Genomic DNA, 18,981 nt, shown 5'->3' with positions numbered 1-18,981 from the left:
AGCAGGAATGGCTTCCTGGATTTTCCTGATGTTGTTAGGGTACTACAGAGTGAGTGGGAAATCCTGATATGGGTGGGTGCGTGGGGAAAGTGGGCCAGGGGAATAAGTGGGGAGAAAAAATGGATATACTGCACAATGAAATCTCTGTTTAATGAGAGCAGTAATAATACCTGCTATAAGATTTCTTCACAAAGCTTATGATAGATCTTAAGAGCAGTTATTTATATATGTAGTAGTATTTCCTTGCATTGTAAATGCCCTCACTAATTGGTCGTAGTGGTACTGATGTATTTACGGTGCCTCCAGGGCTCCAGTATTTGCATTATAGGCTGCCCTATGAACTGTTCTTTAGTTCTGGTCAAAGTGAAATTGAGTAGTTCTCCCCAGTGTGAACTGTTAATGATGAGCCCCGACACACCTTACAAATAGAACTGTGTACCTTGACACAAGAGAACTTATTGCAGAGCATCAAAAGATGAAACAATATCAACATTAAGAATGTTTTCACTGTGGAATCTTAAAGGAACAGTCCAGCAGCTACAAAAGGAATTTTAAATCCCAGTCGCTGCCTCATGTTTGTGTAGTTCTTTCGCACAGCAGTGAGAAAGAGGAAGATACAGATGTAGTCAGAAATCAACCGACTCGGGGCGGTTGTAGAACCTGAAACATTCAACTTTTTTTCCTAAATGTCTATTTATTAACATGTCAAAATTTTCCCCTCATGTGGGTCCTTCTCTTAATAAATTTTTTATTATGAGTACAGTCATCCTTTTTATTGCTCTTATTAGTGTTGTCTTTAACTCCTAAATTATGCTTTTTTCATAATATTTTAAAGGTAAATGCTGTGTTTCCTTTACAGACAAGGAAGTTATCTACGTTTGTCCATTTAATGGTGCTGTTAAAGGAAGACTGTATGTTACGAACTACAGACTATACTTAAGAAGTGTGGAAATAGTGAGTAGTGTGTGTAAACATTTGCACAATGCAAATCTGCATAACTGAAGATCAGTAATGAGATGCAGTTGTTGTTTTGGTCCCTTCTAGCCTTGAAATGTATGAATCTCTGCCCGTAGAACAGCACTGCTGGGGGGATAGCAATGGCTGCTCAAGAAATTATGAGTACAAAACAGAATAAAACTGAATCATGGGCTGCTCTGTTGTGATCAGACTCAAGGTTTTAGAACCCTTGAACTGAGATCATTGTGATCTCAGACAGTTTTTATTACTTGGATGCAAAAAGTTGGCAATATTTAGATACAACAAGAGTGGGCAATTTTCCTCTTCAGTGCTAAAGTTCATTGCTGTGACAATAGTTTTACGTTGCCAATACAAGAGTAATTTATTCCTGCAGCGGAGTTCATGTGAAGAAAAATAGAGCTGTCACAGAGAAGATTTGCATTGTTAGCAAAAGGAAGGTGATGTTCAGTTAAGATAGTAGCAGAAATATTAGGTTTTTAATAATCAATATGGTTTTAATTTTACTGCTTAATTTAAAAAAGTTAGTATATAATTTTTCAGGTTTCATTGTCTTAGCTTAGTTTGTACTCTTACAAATGAATGCAGGCAAGATTGTGATGTTGCCTTTGAAAGATGAAAATTATTCATTACTTTTCTCAGATATCTGTGCAGTCATTTATCGTTTCAAACATTAACAGAAAATTACAAACCAGCTCAACTTACTTTAAAGCTATATTTTTTCTTAATTGTATGAATATTGTTAACACTTTTGAGAATGAATCTATTTGTCAGACAGATCCAAACCAATAGCCTTACTAGAACTGTAGCACCTCTGGATAACTTCTCAGTTCACTGATTTCTGTTCTACCTACAATTACACAGTCAGAGCTAATGTAGTGTCACTACAAGGTGTCTTCTATGCTTTTTCCTCTTTTCATCAATATCTTGAGTGAAACTAGACACAAATTGGCAGTTCTTGAAAAAAAATCAGATAGGCAGGGATATAGTGACTTCACAATTTTTCAACGTACATTGGGAGGAAAAGAACTTATCACCAGGTCAGTTTTGAGTCTGCATTGCAAAGTTAAAGCAAGAAACAAACTCATTTACAGAATACATGACACCTGCTATGTGTATTTTTATGACTATAATAGATTACATATCTTGTGATTTTAAAGAAGTTTTGTATGAAGCTTAATGGCAGTAATACTGTATTTATTTTTATATTTTATCCTTTCTTTCCAGGATCCAGTTGTGATATTGGATGTTCCTCTGGGTGTAATTGCAAGGATTGAGAAAATGGGAGGAGCTTCAAGTAGAGGAGAAAATTCCTATGGACTAGATATTACTTGTAAAGTAAGACTTGCAACAATTCATTAAAAAGAGAGAATTCATGGATGTCAATTTTTCATTGCATACATCTTTTGCAGAAATTAGAAAACAAAGTATTTTGTTCATCCAGCAATTTGGAATTCATAGGGTAAATTTACTTTTATCCAAAATGTGCTCACCCCCCGCCCCATCCTACAGCTAAATCTAAAGAAATAGCTTTTCAGAACTATCTAGGAAAATAATTATAATGTGTAACTGCTGTTGTCACCAAATGCAGGGAGAAAGATAGCATTTTGTAGTAGTAGACCAATGATCTTGTATTGTAATACGCAGTTTTAGGGCGCATCAGTGGGATTTTAATCACTTTTATGAAACAAGGCCATAATTCATGCATCAATAGTTCCTTATTTTATGGACCCTACTGGTCATTAATATATTATCTTATAGACTTCTTAAAAGACCCACCCATTGTCTTATAGGAAGGGTCAAATAGTTGTATTAGGTTTCATTGCCAAAAAAAGGACCTTAACCCAAAGGTGCAGGCATACTTGTAAAACAATACATCTGTTTTCTTAAGTCTCACAAGATTTGTGGCTGTGTATATTGCCACAGAAAATACGGTTATGAGAGGAATTCCTTTTTGATAATCCAGGAGTCCTTTATATAACTCTTGAATGGAATATGTAAGCCATAGACTCTGTTCTCAACAGTAACATGCAAATTTCTTAATTTTAAAGTTAATCAAGAGGAAATGTCTGAGTACAGTGTAATCTAGACAGCTTGTTGGCAAAGTACTCATGTTGTAAACATAGAATAACTCATCATCCACAAACATTCAGTAGCCCATGAGACTTGCTAATGAATCAAATAATATTGCTTCTGACCGTTTTAAGCCAAAGAGGAGGAGCACCAGTGTTGCACAGTAAGGTAAAACTCTTTATTCCAACCAAATATTGTATGTGAAGTTGTTAAATTCTTTATGCCTTAAAATAAAGTACCCTTTTTTTTTTTACACCATGAAGTCGGAGAGATCTTAAAATGACCATTCAGATTTGTTTTTGATACATTGAGTACATTCTAAATCATCATCATACAATACAATACGTATAAATAAAGTAAAGATACTGTACTACTTTGCTTATTTTTTAAAAGGTAATTGTCCTCATTTTAGGATATGAGAAATCTACGGTTTGCACTGAAACAAGAAGGTCACAGCAGAAGAGATATATTTGAAATCCTTACAAAACATGCTTTTCCACAGTCACATAATTTGGTAAGTTAGCACTATTGTACTCTTTAATCCCTTTTTTTAAATGCAGAATTGTTTCCTCACCGTTCTCAGTTAATTACTGTACCTGGTGACAGGCACCGTAGATGCATAGAATCGTAGGACTGGAAGGGACCTCAAGAGGCCTTCTAGTCCAGTCCCTTGCATGATTACTTACAAAAAGAATCGCCACCCCATGTCTAATCTATACAGAAGAACTGTATTCCTTGAAATTCATTTATCTTAAGATCTTTGCCATTTAAAAACATCCAAGTATATCTACTATTATTAAATACGTATACTTGTATCTTCCAAATCCCCTGTGACCCATACAGTTGTTATCATTGCCCGTCAGAAAACATAAGTTACGTCTTTCCTGGTCATGTTAATATAATGCTACTTAAGCTGTTTGATTTCCCCCACCCCTACTTCCCCCTCTCCAAACATTAAATTGTTCGGCAGTCTCCGAAGCAATCAAAGTGAGTCTCCTGGCAATTGACATTTAGGACAAGTAGAGGTAGTGAGCCAGCCCATATTTTATTGGCAATTATTAGTGAATAATATAATTAGAAGTTAATACTGTACTGAATTTGCACAGATTTATTGCAGATAAAAATCTTATGGAAGAAGTTCATTGACAGTGAAGCTAACAAATCCGGATTTTTGGGTCTATGCCTATAGGAGAGGGAATACTTTCACCAGGGTTCCTTGGTATCGCTGAAAATATGGTGTCATGGAATAAAACTGAAATTTGTGGGCAAGTACTCAATAATGTGGACTCCTCTTAGGCATTTTGGAATAAAATATTTGAGTGAATGAAATTTTGTATTATGCAAAAGACAAAAACAAACCCTGTGAGGGACAAAGATTGTATAACTTCGGCTTGGGAAATGTTTCAGATAAGTGCCACTGCAGGTTTAAGCTTAGAAAAGTTGCTCTCATATTTCATAAGCAAATATATATAATATATGCATGATGCATCCATTGGTATAATTATACCAACTTTTTGCTTAAAATTCAGCTCACCTGCTCTGTTTCCTCATTGGTTAACAATCTTTAGTGCTCTAATAAAATGTAAAGCACAACCAGCCTTTGAAACTTACAAGTTACAGGTAAATGAGTGCACATTTTTCAAGAAAATAAAATTTCTGAGACAAATGGTAATTCTAAATGCTTTACTTGTAAAGCCTTCTTGCCATGGCCTGTGTTCTGAATCAGTTGCTTAGTTACTATCCTGCTTAGGCCATGTCTACACTACAAAAATAACCATGCCTAAACATACAACATGGTTTGTCCACAACCATATTTAAACATGGTTATTTTTGTGGTGTAGATGGGGCCATAAATCAGAGTTGACACTCACAGTGTCCTGTGATTAATTCTGCCCCAGAGACTTTCCCCACAGTGCTTAATTACTCAGTGGGTAAGAAGTGGGAATTAATGTTGTAAATTACTCTACAGTTAGAGAGAATTTTCCAGTTTCAAAAACAAATGTTCAGAATATTTGCAGCTGCTAGTTGCTGTTTAGAAGTGGCACACCAGTCTGTCATATACTTACACCTAATCTCCTTGTAAAAATATTTCCAACTTTAAAATATTTTACTTATGCCTCTTCCAGGTGCCTTGGTACTGTGTATGCTTGATGCTGTCCCAGGTGACACAGCTTGATATTTTAAGAGATTCTAAGGACCCCTTTCATGCAGGTCCCACAACTGGGTCAGAATAGCATGGATTCATTTTTATTAGTGTATCCAGGCAACCTTCAAATATAATGTAATCACAGTAACTGTAGCAAACATTAGCACTGCTTATTTGCAAGGAATAAAACATGCAGCACAAACACAAACTAAAAAAGGAAATAGGATAGCACAAACAATATTGGTAATGCCCTTAATAAACCTTGTTGCAAAGAATGATAAAGGATTACATTTAATATATATTCACGGTCAGAGCCTAACATTGGCTCTCAGGGTACGCCGGATTATGTGAAAGTGACTACAAGTGAATGGTATAGAATGAATTGCTGCATCCTGTGTAAATTTGTTTTCTTCTAAGTTCAGGCTTAGTCCTCCATAGTGTCCAGAGTCTCGTCCACTCTATAAACTCCTGACTAGCCTTCTTGATGAGTGTAGTAAAAATTCACCACTCATACACAAGCCCATAATTTAAAGAGCCCCTCTTCATGTGGCTGATAAAACATTAAATGTCTTTCCTACTGAGTCCAGGGCATCTACAGTCCAATATCACAGTAGTGACCAGTCTTTAAAGAACCCCTAGCCCTCCATGTGTGTGCTTTTTTTGCACACACACTGTTTCAGATAAGAATCATTGTTGGCTAATTTAGGACCTTGTGCATTGCTTCCTGGTATGGTGCTTTGTAAAAGACATTGTGGAGGTGTTATTGAAACCATTTCAGCCTTCTGAACCATTTGTTTCCCAACATGTTTGTCTTCTGAGATGGTTAACTAAAAATTCACTCTTTTAGCTGTCAAATCCAAATAAATGTCATCTGCTTTAATTCTCTTAGGGAAAAAAGAAAAATTTAAGAGAATTATATGGAAAAGTCAGTGTATCAAATATGAATCAGAATGTGATCAGTAATTGTTTACTACCTGTTTTCTTGGAACACTGTATTTAAAAAATTTTAAAATGTGATACATTTTTTTAAAAGTGAAAAGTTTTATACCTGGGATTCTGCGCTTCCACAGTTGTGATTGGCTACTTCAATAACCTGCAAAACAGAGCAGGGAATGCAGCTCCCTTTTGCTTCTTGGATTTAAATAATGTGCTCAACTATAGCAAGTAAATCAATTTTTACTTTGAAAATGAAAATTATCATTAAATTTATTAGCAATTTTTAGAACTAAATATTTAGCTTATTACTATGTTGGTCATTTGGGACTTTTAGGGTGTTTGTTGTGTACATAGTTGTGTTTTGTAGCTCAGTTTTATTTTAATGTCCCAAGGCTAGCCATAGGCATAGCCATCCATTGCAGATGTTCTTGAGCTGCTGTTTTTTAAGCAAGTGCCGTACATTTGTCATCAGTCTGTTGCCATGGGTATTCTTGAAGTACAGTAATAATGTTAACAAACTGGCTGTTTTCACTTTTATTTGTCATGTGATACAATTTTATAGGTGACAGTTAAAGCAAGCTGTTGAACCTGAATAACAGAGTATGTTTGGCTAAACTCTAAGCATCATCTCTTCATAGATGTACTTTAAAAGCTGTTGCTGAATAGCTTTTATAATCAACTTATCAAAAAAAACTTTGTTTTTAAGAAAAATCTTAAAATGTATTGCTTATGTTTTATAACTTCTAAATGCTCTGCTGCATATCTTGGGAGTCTAAAAAAATCAGATGTTAGAGTAGCAGCCGTGTTAGTCTGTATCAGCAAAAAGAACAGGAGGACTTGTGGCACCGTAGAAACTAACACACATTTATTTGAGCATAAGCTTTCATGGGCTACAGCTCACTTCATCGGATGCATTCAGTGGAAAATACAGTGGGGAGATTTATATACACAGAGAACATGAAACAATGGGTGTTACCATACACACTGTAACAAGAGTGATCAGGTAAGGTGAGCTATTATTAACAGCAGAGCTGCGGGGGAGGGAACCTTTTGTAGTGATAATCAAGGTGGGCCATTTCCAGCAGTTAAGAACGTCTGAGGAACAGTGGGGGTGGGGAATAAACATGGGGAAATAGTTTTACTTTGTGTAATGACCCATCCACTCCCAGTCTTTATTCAAGCCTAAGTTAATTGTATCCAGTTTGCAAATTAATTCCAATTCAGCAGTCTCTCATTGGAGTCTGTTTTTGAAGTTTTTTTGTTGAAGGATTGCCACTTTTAGGTCTGTAATCGAGTGACCAAAGAGACTGAAGTGTTCTCAGACTGGTTTTTGAATGTTCTAATTCTTGACGTCTGATTTGTGTCCATTTATTCTTTTACGTAGAGACTGTCCAGTTTGGCCAATGTACATGGCAGAGGGGCATTGCTGGCACATGATGGCATATATCACATTGGTAGATGTGCAGGTGAACGAGCCTCTGATAGTGTGGCTGATGTGATTAGGCCCTGTGATGGTGTCCCGTGAATAGATATGTGGACACAGTTGGCAACGGGCTTTGTTGCAAGGATAGGTTCCTGGATTAGTGGTTCTATTGTGTGGTGTGTGGTTGCTGGTGAGTGTTTGCTTCAGGCTGGGGGGCTGTCTGTAGGCAAGGACTGGCCTCTCTCCCAAGATCTGTGAGAGTGATGGGTCGTCCTTCAGGATAGGTTGTAGATCCTCTCCAATGCATCATCAAGGATCTACAACCCCACCCACTGTTCCTCAGATGTTCTTGTCAACTGCTGGAAATGGCCCACCTTGATTATCACTACAAAAGGTTCCCTCCCCCTCTCTCTCCACCCCCAGCTCTCCTGTTAATAATAGCTCACCTTACCTGATCACTCTTGTTACATTGTGTATGGTAACACCCATTGTTTCATGTTCTCTGTGTATATAAATCTCCCCACTGTATTTTCCACTGAATGCATCCGATGAAGTGAGCTGTAGCTCACGAAAGCTTATGTTCAAATAAATTTGTTAATCTCTAAGGTGCCACAAGTCCTCCTTTTCTTTTTAACAAAGTCAGAGGATGCCTTCCTTGGAGAAAGAAAGGAAACACTGTGGAGGAAGTGCAATAGAACCTCAGAGTTATTACCACCTCAGGAATGGAGGTTGTTCATAATTCTGAAATGTTCGTAACTCTGAAAAAAACGTTATGGTTGTGGGTTTTTTTCAAAAGTTTACAACTGAACATTGATTTAATACAGCATTGAAACTTTACTATGCAGAAGGAAAATGCTGCTTTTAAGTGTCTTAATTTAAATGAAACAAGCACAGGAACAGTTTCCTGACCTTGTCAAACCTTTGTTTTTTAACTTTTCCTTTTTTTTATTAGTTTACGTTTCACACAGTATTGTACTGTGTTTGCTTTTTTCCCCCATCTCTGCTGCTGCCTGCTCGCGTACTTCTTGTTCCAAATGAAGTGTGTGGTTGACCAGTCAGTTTGTAATTCTGGTGTTCATAATTCTGAGATTCTACAGTAGATCCCTACTTTCCTGCTTTGGCAGGTCCTGACACGATTGGTGTGGGTTTCAAATTGCCAGCCGTTGCATAGGTAGAATACACAAGGAGGAGGTGTGTTGTTTTGTGAACCTAGCTCCTCATCAGTCTGCCCACTGGGCTTGTATGCTTCCCTTGGGATAAAAGACTGTCAGGTAGATAACTGTATCACTCCCAGCCTGCATTGTGGTAGCGGGGAAGACTTTCTCCTGTAACTCCTACCTTACTCCATGGCACTCTTGTGGTACATTAATAGTCAGGATAGACTTAAATTATGGTGATGTAAAGCCTAGGGAAAATGGCCTGTTTCTTCTGGCTAAATAAGTAATTAGTGCCATGTTTCAATGGTCTTTGCTGACAAGATCAGCATTTTGTTGACTACCAGCTTTTGGGTCTGCAAGGAGTTTTCTCCCATGGCAAATTGGCTGTTCCTTAAATATTTTTTAAACTTGTCTAAAGCATCTGTCAGCGATCACTTAATATAGACTTCAGTACTGAGCCAGGGAGGTTCCTGGCGGAAGAAGAGTGAGTGAGCCCATGTGAAACGAAGCTATTCAATTTAAGACTTATTACATTGTGATGCATATGGAAGATTCCCTTTTGGTTTTTGGTTGTTACCTTGTCTTTTCCAAGTACAGGGTGGGAGTAAAGTGATGAAGGGATGGGTTGAGAGCCAACTATAGATAGGCCTTATGATCAGAATCATAATTGACATACTCTGATGTGAAGGCTAGATTTCTTCCTGTGGGGAACTGATTTAGGGAGTTTCAGCCCAGTGATCACAGTGAGTGATGAGTGGGGACACTGTGCCTTCTGCCCTGCCGCATATTTTGGACCTCTTCAGACTCTCTCATGAACAGATTTGACATACTGAACATGGCTTTGCAATACAAAAGAATATTTCATTATCTAGGGAGGTAAGGAGAGGGGTTCAGGGTTTGTTGTTTTGTTTTTTAAAAAGCTTAGAACATGACTCTGACCCATGACTGTAACTAAATTTTGAGCTCTCCTATGGGACCCTGAGAGCTATGAAATGTAGACGTTATGTGTGATGGGTGATCAGTAAGTGGATGCACTGTGGTGCATCTAAGGTTGTTACCTAGCTTCTTACCTCCCATGTGAAAGCATGATTTTCTTGCTCTGGAGTTTCTCTTGAATTGTATGCAGTGCTTCTTAACAAAATGCTTCCTTGCCAGGCTGTTTTGAACAAATTTGCCTGAGAGAAATCCTTAAATGAAAGCAGCTTCAAAAGAGCAAACTTAATATTGCCCATCATCTGAACAGTTTTATATACTCAGATCATATTTTTTTAAATCTGAAATAATCTGTGTGTTTCAGATGTTTAATTTCTGCCCAGCAGCTACTTGTTTCCTATTCTTGGAACTATATATTTAGATTCTTATAAGGTTGTCCATCACCGTGGTATCAGAGCTCACTTTGGGCTAATGATATTGGTATAACCACTGTTTTCTGCTGGAGCAAGGGGTTTGAAGAAAGCTAATTTACTTCTTATAGGGAGGCCTACCGACTCCTGTACCAATCAGTGGGTAGTATTGACATCAGCACTCATCAAGCCAGAAAGGAAACCGCTGTGAGGCAGGAAGCCTAATGAAGAAAAAGGCTAGGGTTAACAGATCCATCCATTATGCTGAGCTCTGATTGTTACAGGCACCACCCATGTACTTGCTCCCTGCATTGTGTTGTGAACACATTTTTATTTTAATAATTTAACAATTACAAGTCGATTTGTCTCTCTGGCTTTTTATGTATTATTTACTATAAATACTAACATTATCTTAAATTTTTGATTATATAAGTTACTGTTTATCATTCACGCTTTTGGGTCTTAGATCCTCAACATGAGGCTGTTGAAATTTCTCTAGGCCTCAGGGTGTTTTGATTTTTGACTGTAACAGTAACAGGGTAAAAAATTGAGCCTGACCATCAGACACCACTTTCTGCTGACTATAAATGCTGCTCCATATGCTCTCATCGTTTTCCTTCTGGACCTAATTCTGCTTGGCAGTAGGTGTCAGATTCGGTGAAGAGACCTAAAAAGGAATCTCCAAGTATCTGCCTTGCACAGAAAAGAACTTATTTGAGGAGCTGGTAAAGATAACTTTACAGAGGGTGAAGGAGACAAAAGGTCATATTGCATTCTCCTGTGCCTACAATCTCTGCATTATGCATCTTGGGTCGCCCTTTTAAAGTAGGGAAAGGAAGGGCTGTGCTTTGTAAGCCAGCTTTCATGTGGATGACTGGCTTCAAGGAAGCGCTATACTCCCTTGCATGGTGCATTAAGCCTTGGCAGTACCAAAAAGCCCAAAGGCAAGGTTTTTAAGAAGTTCCAGCGCATTTAGCCAACTTGCCATTACCAGTAGTCCACTAAGCCCTATCTCTCAGAGGCAGACTGGGGGCCTCCGCCACTCCACTCCACTCTGCCTGTTCACCTTAGATATATGGGTCCTGACTATTGTGCAGTAAGGCTACATGATCTGCTTCCAGATTACCCCACTCTGAGGGTATTTTTGTACTTCTTAAATATAGGGGTCAGATCAGGCTGGTGAAACACTTCTAAGGTTCCCGTATTTTCAGCATATGGAAGCAGATTTAGGTTTCAATCCAGCAAAACACTTGTGTAACTTTTATATGTGTGAGCAGTCATTTTGACCTCAGTGCAACATGACTTTATGTGAGTGAAGTCATGCACAGGACTTGGCAAGACTGGGGCCCTACTGTTAATACTGCTACAGCTAAATCTGTGTGCATGCTGCTCTACATTCTGGAGTATGCATGATGGACAAGTTATCAACTGAACAGGATTCAAAACTACTAAACTGCTTTTAAAAAAAAAAAAGTAGAGCAGTAAATATGGAAGTAAACTTCAAAGACGTTAACACAATATAAGCTACTCCCATGCCCTAGCATTGTCCATTTTAGTTGTACTTATACAATTATTTTTTAAAATTGTATATGAAAATGATTACACCTAAAATTTACACCTAAAATTAGGTGTAAATTGTCTTTTTAGGTGGCTATGTAGACTTAGTATTTTTTATAACTTGTATTAAAGCTGCATTTTGCAGCTAATATCACTTTTTCCTTTTTGAGAGTAGGAGAGTGAGCTAAACTGTAAACCCAGTAATTGAAAGCTGCATGTACAGTACACTATTTGGATTTAGAGGAGCTGCATTTTAACACCGTAATCAGGTATGTTTTGTCTGGTGACATTTAGACACAGTGGCTCTTTTTTTTTTTTTAAATAGTGAGGGATGAAAAATACCAGCTTGATCAGTCAAGCGAAATATAAAGGTTAACATTAAATGTCTGTCTTATGCTAAATGGTATCCATATGGCCAACTAGCACAAGTCTTTCTAAACCTTAGATTGATGTATTCTGCATGGAGAACCTCCACAAATCTGTGGGAATTTTTATTAGGAAAATTCACTGCATGCTACAGAATTTCATTTACTTTTCAATTTATAAAATGTATCTATTAGCAACTCTTGGCATGCATACAGAATTTATGTAATTTTAAAATGCTAAATTGACACCATATCAAACTCCTAGAACCATGTCTCCTGTAATGGAAAGCACACTGGCCTAAAATTAATACATTAAAATGTTTCTTTACGTATGATAACAGCAACACATTAGATTATTCATCCAAGATTTTAATATCTGATTCACTTGTTTAGGTTATTTTTTTTTTCATTTCTCTGTGTGCTGAGACGCTGAAAATCAATTAAGTTAGTTTCACTGTTAGGATCTTGGCACAGAAATGCTTATTTGTTTAAAAAAGTTTCCAGGGAATTTTTTTTAAAAAGAGATTGTTAGGGAAACAGTCTGTGACCATATTTTTTTTTATTTGCACATGTGTATATGCACTTATAGATGTGAACTGTAATGTCACTTGTCAAAAAAAATTGTTCCAAAATTTCCCTTGTGACATTAGTCTTTTATGAATCAGTGCATGGAAAAGCAAATCCCTCTTATATAAAGGCAAAGATTTTATATATATATATATATATATATATAAATTGTTTGAACAAACTTGATTTAAACTAGAAAATCTAAAAATAAGATATGGAGCTTAGGGTATTATGTCCTTAATTCACCCTGTCATGCTGTAAGGCACAAAAATACATTGTCCTGTGCGTACCTGCTGAAGTAACAAAATTTTCATGGATGTTAATACATTCTCTGTCAAATAGTGCACTCTAATGCTCAGGAGGTTGTTGAATTGTAGCAATGAAAAAAATGGTTTGTATATGTCAATATATTAAAAGCTGGAGACTTCTGTATAGAATAGTAAGTCATCTTGAATTGTGGGTGATATTTGAGGCTTTACAAGTTAGCTGGGCTGGTTCGTGTGTTGACTTTGTGCTGTTCAGTAAGGAGGGACAACTTGTTTAATTTTATTTAGATTTAAAAAAAATACTTAAAATACTGATGTTAATTGTTTTAAGAACCAAAAAGAGTGGCATAAATGCTTAGATTTCTCAATTACTGCAGCTGTCCTCTACAGTGAAAAAAGCTGATGGGGGAAATTCACAGTAGCAGACATTGCTATACGTTCAACAGCATTTTTTGTTTTTTGGGCACTCAGACCTCTTGGTAGGTAAACTGACAAAGTAACAATGAAAGGTCATGCACAATATAATCAGCAGTCCCTGGAATAATATTTTATTGTTGCCATTATTGAATATTGAGTTACTGTTATTTTGCAAGTACACTTAATGAGGTAAACTACAAATTCTGCTTTCTGATATAGAGTACAGCCCGCTGCAGTGTGTGTTTCTTAACTTCACACAGCAAGTGTTGGACTCCCACAGCCCAGCTAACACTCTGACTTGACAGTGGTTAGAATTCATCTGATTTATAAAGGTGCCAAGTTACTTGAGTTCAGTAATATTTTTAACCCTTCAATGTGCTCCAAACAGTAACAGCTGGATATTTCTTTCTAATACCTGTCAAGATTGATGAACACTTTCGTTTTCAGTCCACCTCACTTTCACCCTTGGTTGTCAACTCTTATATAAACTAGAAACCTTTAATTGTTGAGAAACATCAGCTGGGGGATGGGAGACTATTACATTTCTGACACTGAGATCCAAGAATGAAGAATTTCCCTGCCACTTTTCATCTCTAGCAATAAAAGAATCAGTTACATTTTGAGAACATTACAATTGGGTTGCACTTTTGGTGGAACTGAAAAGTCTATAGCTAAAGCACTTTTATTCCCAGCATGTCAGTGGTCTAGAGTAAAAATTGTTAGCTAACGTTGGTGTAAAGGAACATAATTTTAAAAATTAGTTTTATATAAGATTGGTAGGAGCAGCAATGGGTCTTCATGACATGGTTTTGCAAAACATTTTGACTTGAAGCGTCACCATCAAATACTTCACAACAATTTCAGTATGACAGTGTGAGGTTATTACATTTCAGAAATAATCAGGTTTTAATTATTATGCAAATACGAGATGTTTCATCTTCATTTGCAGGCAAAATCAGGTAAGGGTTGCATGATTAGCTGAATTGTAGTAATAGCATCCTAAAGCTAAGGATAACGAGAACTTTGTTTTAAATGTTTTTGCTGTGAAGGTAACAGCCTTTTCTTTGAATAACAGAATAGTGAGGGTATGTCTACACTACGGAATAAGGTCGAATTTATAGAAGTCGTTTTTTTAGAAATTGGTTTTATATATTCGAGTGTGTGTCCTCACAGAAAATGCTCTAAGTGCATTAACTCGGCGGAGCGCTTCCACAGGACCGAGGCTAGAGTCGACTTCCGGAGCTTTGCACTGTGGATAGCTATCCCACAGTTCCCGCAGTCTCCGCTGCCCATTGGAATTCTGGGTTGAGATCCCAATGCCTGATGGGGCTAAAACATTGTCGCGGGTAGTTCTGGGTACATATCGTCAGGCCCCCGTTCCCTCCCTCCCTCCGTGAAAGCAAGGGCAGACAATCGTTTCGCGCCTTTTTTCCTGAGTTACCTGTGCAGACGCCATACCATGGCAAGCATGGAGCCCGCTCAGGTAACCGTCACCCTATGTCTCTTGGGTGCTGGCAGACGCGGTATGGCATTGCTACACAGTAGCAGCAACCCCTTGCCTTGTGGCAGCAGACGGTACAGTACGACTGGTAGCCGTCATCGTCATGTCCGAGGTGCTCCTGGCCACGTCGGCTGGGAGTGCCTGGACAGACATGGGCGCAGAGACTAAATTTGGAGTGACTTGACCAGGTCATTCTCTTTAGTCCTGCAGTCAGTCCTATTGAACCGTCTTATGGTGAGCAGGCAGGCGATACGGATTGCTAGCAGTCGTATTGTACCATCTTCTGCCTGGCAGGCAAGAGATGAGGATTGCTAGCAGTCGTATTGTACCATCTTCTGCCTGGCAGGCAAGAGATGAGGATTGCTAGCAGTCGTATTGTACCATCTTCTGCCTGGCAGGCAAGAGATGAGGATGGCTAGCAGTCGTACTGTACCATCTTCTGCCTGGCAGGCAAGAGATGAGGATGGCTAGCAGTCGTACTGTACCATCTTCTGCCTGGCAGGCAAGAGATGAGGATGGCTAGCAGTCGTACTGTACCATCTTCTGCCTGGCAGGCAAGAGATGAGGATGGCTAGCAGTCGTACTGTACCATCTTCTGCCTGGCAGGCAAGAGATGAGGATGGCTAGCAGTCGTACTGTACCATCTTCTGCCTGGCAGGCAAGAGATGAGGATGGCTAGCAGTCGTACTGTACCATCTTCTGCCTGGCAGGCAAGAGATGAGGATGGCTAGCAGTCGTACTGTACCATCTTCTGCCTGGCAGGCAAGAGATGAGGATGGCTAGCAGTCGTACTGTACCATCTTCTGCCTGGCAGGCAAGAGATGAGGATGGCTAGCAGTCGTACTGTACCATCTTCTGCCGAGCAGCCATGAGATGTGGATGGCATGCAGTCCTTCTGCACCGTCTGCTGCCAGCCAAAGATGTAAAAGATAGATGGAGTGGATCAAAACAAGAAATAGACCAGATTTGTGTTGTACTCATTTGCTTCCCCCCCTCCCCTGTCTAGGGGACTCATTCCTCTAGGTCACACTGCAGTCACTCACAGAGAAGGTGCAGCGAGGTAAATCTAGCCATGTATCAATCAGAGGCCAGGCTAACCTCCTTGTTCCAATAAGAACAATAACTTAGGTGCACCATTTCTTATTGGAACGCTCCGTGAAGTCCTGCCTGAAATACTCCTTGATGTAAAGACACCCCCTTTGTTGATTTTAGCTCCCTGAAGCCAACCCTGTAAGCCGTGTCGTCAGTCGCCCCTCCCTCCATCAGAGCAACGGCAGACAATCGTTCCGCGCCTTTTTTCTGTGCGGACGCCATACCAAGGCAAGCATGGAGGCCGCTCAGCTCACTTTGGCAATTAGGAGCACATTAAACACCACACGCATTATCCAGCAGTATATGCAGCACCGGAGCCTGGCAAAGTGATACCGGGCGAGGAGGCGACGTCAGCGCGGTCATGTGAGTGATCAGGACATGGACACAGATTTCTCTGAAAGCATGGGCCCTGCCAATGCATGGATCATGGTGCTAATGGGGCAGGTTCATGCTGTGGAACGCCGATTCTGGGCTCGGGAAACAAGCACAGACTGGACCGCATAGTGTTGCAGGTCTGGGACGATTCCCAGTGGCTGCGAAACTTTCGCATGCGTAAGGGCACTTTCATGGAACTTTGTGACTTGCTTTCCCCTGCCCTGAAGCGCATGAATACCAAGATGAGAGCAGTCCTCACAGTTGAGAAGCGAGTGGCAATAGCCCTGTGGAAGCTTGCAACGCCAGACAGCTACCGGTCAGTTGGGAATCAATTTGGAGTGGGCAAATCTACTGTGGGGGCTGCTGTGATGCAAGTAGCCCACGCAATCAAAGATCTGCTGATATGAAGGGTAGTGACCCTGGGAAATGTGCAGGTCATAGTGGATGGCTTTGCTGCAATGGGATTCCCTAACTGTGGTGGGGCCATAGACGGAACCCATATCCCTATCTTGGCACCGGAGCACCAAGCCGCCGAGTACATAAACCGCAAGGGGTACTTTTCGATAGTGCTGCAAGCTCTGGTGGATCACAAGGGACGTTTCACCAACATCAACGTGGGATGGCCGGGAAAGGTACATGACGCTCGCATCTTCAGGAACTCTGGTCTGTTTCAAAAGCTGCAGGAAGGGACTTCATTCCCAGACCAGAAAATAACTCTTGGGGATGTTGAAATGCCTATATGTATCCTTGGGGACCCAGCCTACTCCTTAATGCCATGGCTCATGAAGCCGTACACAGGCAGCCTGGACAGTAGTCAGGAGCTGTTCAACTACAGGCTGAGCAAGTGCAGAATGGTGGTAGAATGTGCATTTGGACGTTTAAAGGCGCGCTGGCGCAGTTTACTGACTCGCTTAGACCTCAGCGAAACCAATATTCCCACTGTTATTACTGCTTGCTGTGTGCTCCACAATATCTGTGAGAGTAAGGGGGAGATGTTTATGGCGTGGTGGGAGGTTGAGGCAAATCGCCTGGCTGCTGGTTACGCGCAGCCAGACACCAGGGCGGTTAGAAGAGCACAGGAGGGCGCGGTACGCATCAGAGCAGCTTTGAAAACCAGTTTCATGACTGGTCAGGCTACGGTGTGAAAGTTCTGTTTGTTTCTCCTTGATGAAACCCCCCACCCCTTGGTTCACTCTACTTCCCTGTAAGCTAACCACCCGCCCCTTCTCCCGTCAATCACCGCTTGCAGAGGCAATAAAGTCATTGTTGCTTCACATTCATGCATTCTTTATTCATTCATCACACAAATAGGGGGATGACTACCAAGGTAGCCCAGGAGGGGTGGTGGAGGAGGGAAGGAAAATGCCACACAGCACTTTAAAAGTTTACAACTTTAAAATTTATTGAATGACAGCCTTCTTTTTTTTTGGGCAATCCTCTGTGGTGGGGTGGCTGGTTGGCCGGAGGCCCCCCACCGTGTTCTTGGGCGTCTGGGTGTGGAGGCTATGGAACTTGGGGAGGAGGGCGGTTGGTTACTCAGGGGCTGCAGTGGCAGTCTGTGCTCCAGCTGCCTTTGCTGCAGCTCAACCATACACTGGAGCATACTGGTTTGGTCCTGCAGCAGCCTCAGCATTGAATCCTGCCTCCTCTCATCACGCTGCCGCCACATTTGAGCTTCAGCCCTCTCTTCAGCCCGCCACCTCTCCTCCCGGTCATTTTGTGCTTTCCTGCACTCTGACATTATTTGCCTCCACGCGTTCGTCTGTGCCCTGTCAGTGTGGGAGGACAGCATGAGCTCGGAGAACATTTCATCGCGAGTACGTTTTTTTTTTTTTTCTTTCTAAGCTTCACTAGCCTCTGGGAAGGAGAAGATCCTGTGATCATTGAAACACATGCAGCTGGTGGAGAAAAAAAAAGGGACAGCGGTATTTAAAAAGACACATTTTATAAATCAGTGGCTACACTCTTTCAGGGTAATCCTTGCTGTTAACATTACATACATAGCACATGTGCTTTCGTTACAAGGTCGCATTTTGCCTCCCCCCACCGCGTGGCTACCCCCTCAACCCTCCCCCCTTCCTGTGGCTAACAGCGGGGAACATTTCTGTTTAGCCACAGGCAAACAGCCCAGCAGGAATGGGCTCCTCTGACTGTCCCCTGAAGAAAAGCACCCTATTTCAACCAGGTGACCATGAATTATATCTCACTCTCCTGAGGATAACACAGAGAGAGAAAGAACGGATGTTGTTTGAATGCCAGCAAACATACACTGCAATGCTTTGTTCTACAATGATTCTGGAGTACGTGTTACTGGCCTGGAGTGGTAAAGTGTCCTACCTTGAAGGACACAATAAGGCTTCCCTCCCCAGAAACCTTTTGCAAAGGCTTTAGGAGTACATCTAGGAGACCCGCGAATGCCAGGGCAAAGTAATCCTTTCACATGCTTGCTTTTAAACCATGTACAGTATTTTAAAAGGTACACTCACCAGAGGTCCCTTCTCCGCCTGCTGGGTCCAGGAGGCAGCCTTGGGTGGGTTCGGGGGGTATTGGCTCCAGGTCCAGGGTGAGAAACAGTTCCTGGCTGTCGGGAAAACCGGTTTCTCCGCTTGCTTGCTGTGAGCTATCTACAACCTCATCATCATCATCATCTTCTTCATCCCCAAAACCTGCTTCCGTATTGCCTCCATCTCCATTGAAGGAGTCAAACAACACGGCTGGGGTAGTGGTGGCTGAACCCCCTAAAATGGCATGCAGCTCATCATAGAAGCGGCATGTTCGGGGCTCTGAC

The 18,981-nt window shown here is 40.5% G+C and overlaps 1 protein-coding gene across 1 annotated transcript in view; it reads left to right on the top strand.

The window, feature by feature from the left end:
• Positions 1-18,981, top strand: part of MTM1 (myotubularin 1) — a 75,893-nt gene that overhangs the window by 26,234 nt on the left and 30,678 nt on the right. Inside the window, exons 4-6 of the mRNA XM_084639250.1 lie at positions 860-954; positions 2,203-2,313; positions 3,461-3,562. Of these exons, the coding sequence (XP_084495376.1) occupies positions 860-954; positions 2,203-2,313; positions 3,461-3,562 (308 nt within the window). The remainder of the gene's footprint in view (positions 1-859; positions 955-2,202; positions 2,314-3,460; positions 3,563-18,981) is intronic.

Source organism: Lepidochelys olivacea (genome assembly GCF_965140295.1).
Source record: "Lepidochelys olivacea isolate rLepOli2 genome assembly, chromosome: 9".
Lineage (NCBI taxonomy): Eukaryota > Metazoa > Chordata > Testudines > Cheloniidae > Lepidochelys > Lepidochelys olivacea.
This window is presented reverse-complemented; position numbering and strand designations above follow the sequence as displayed.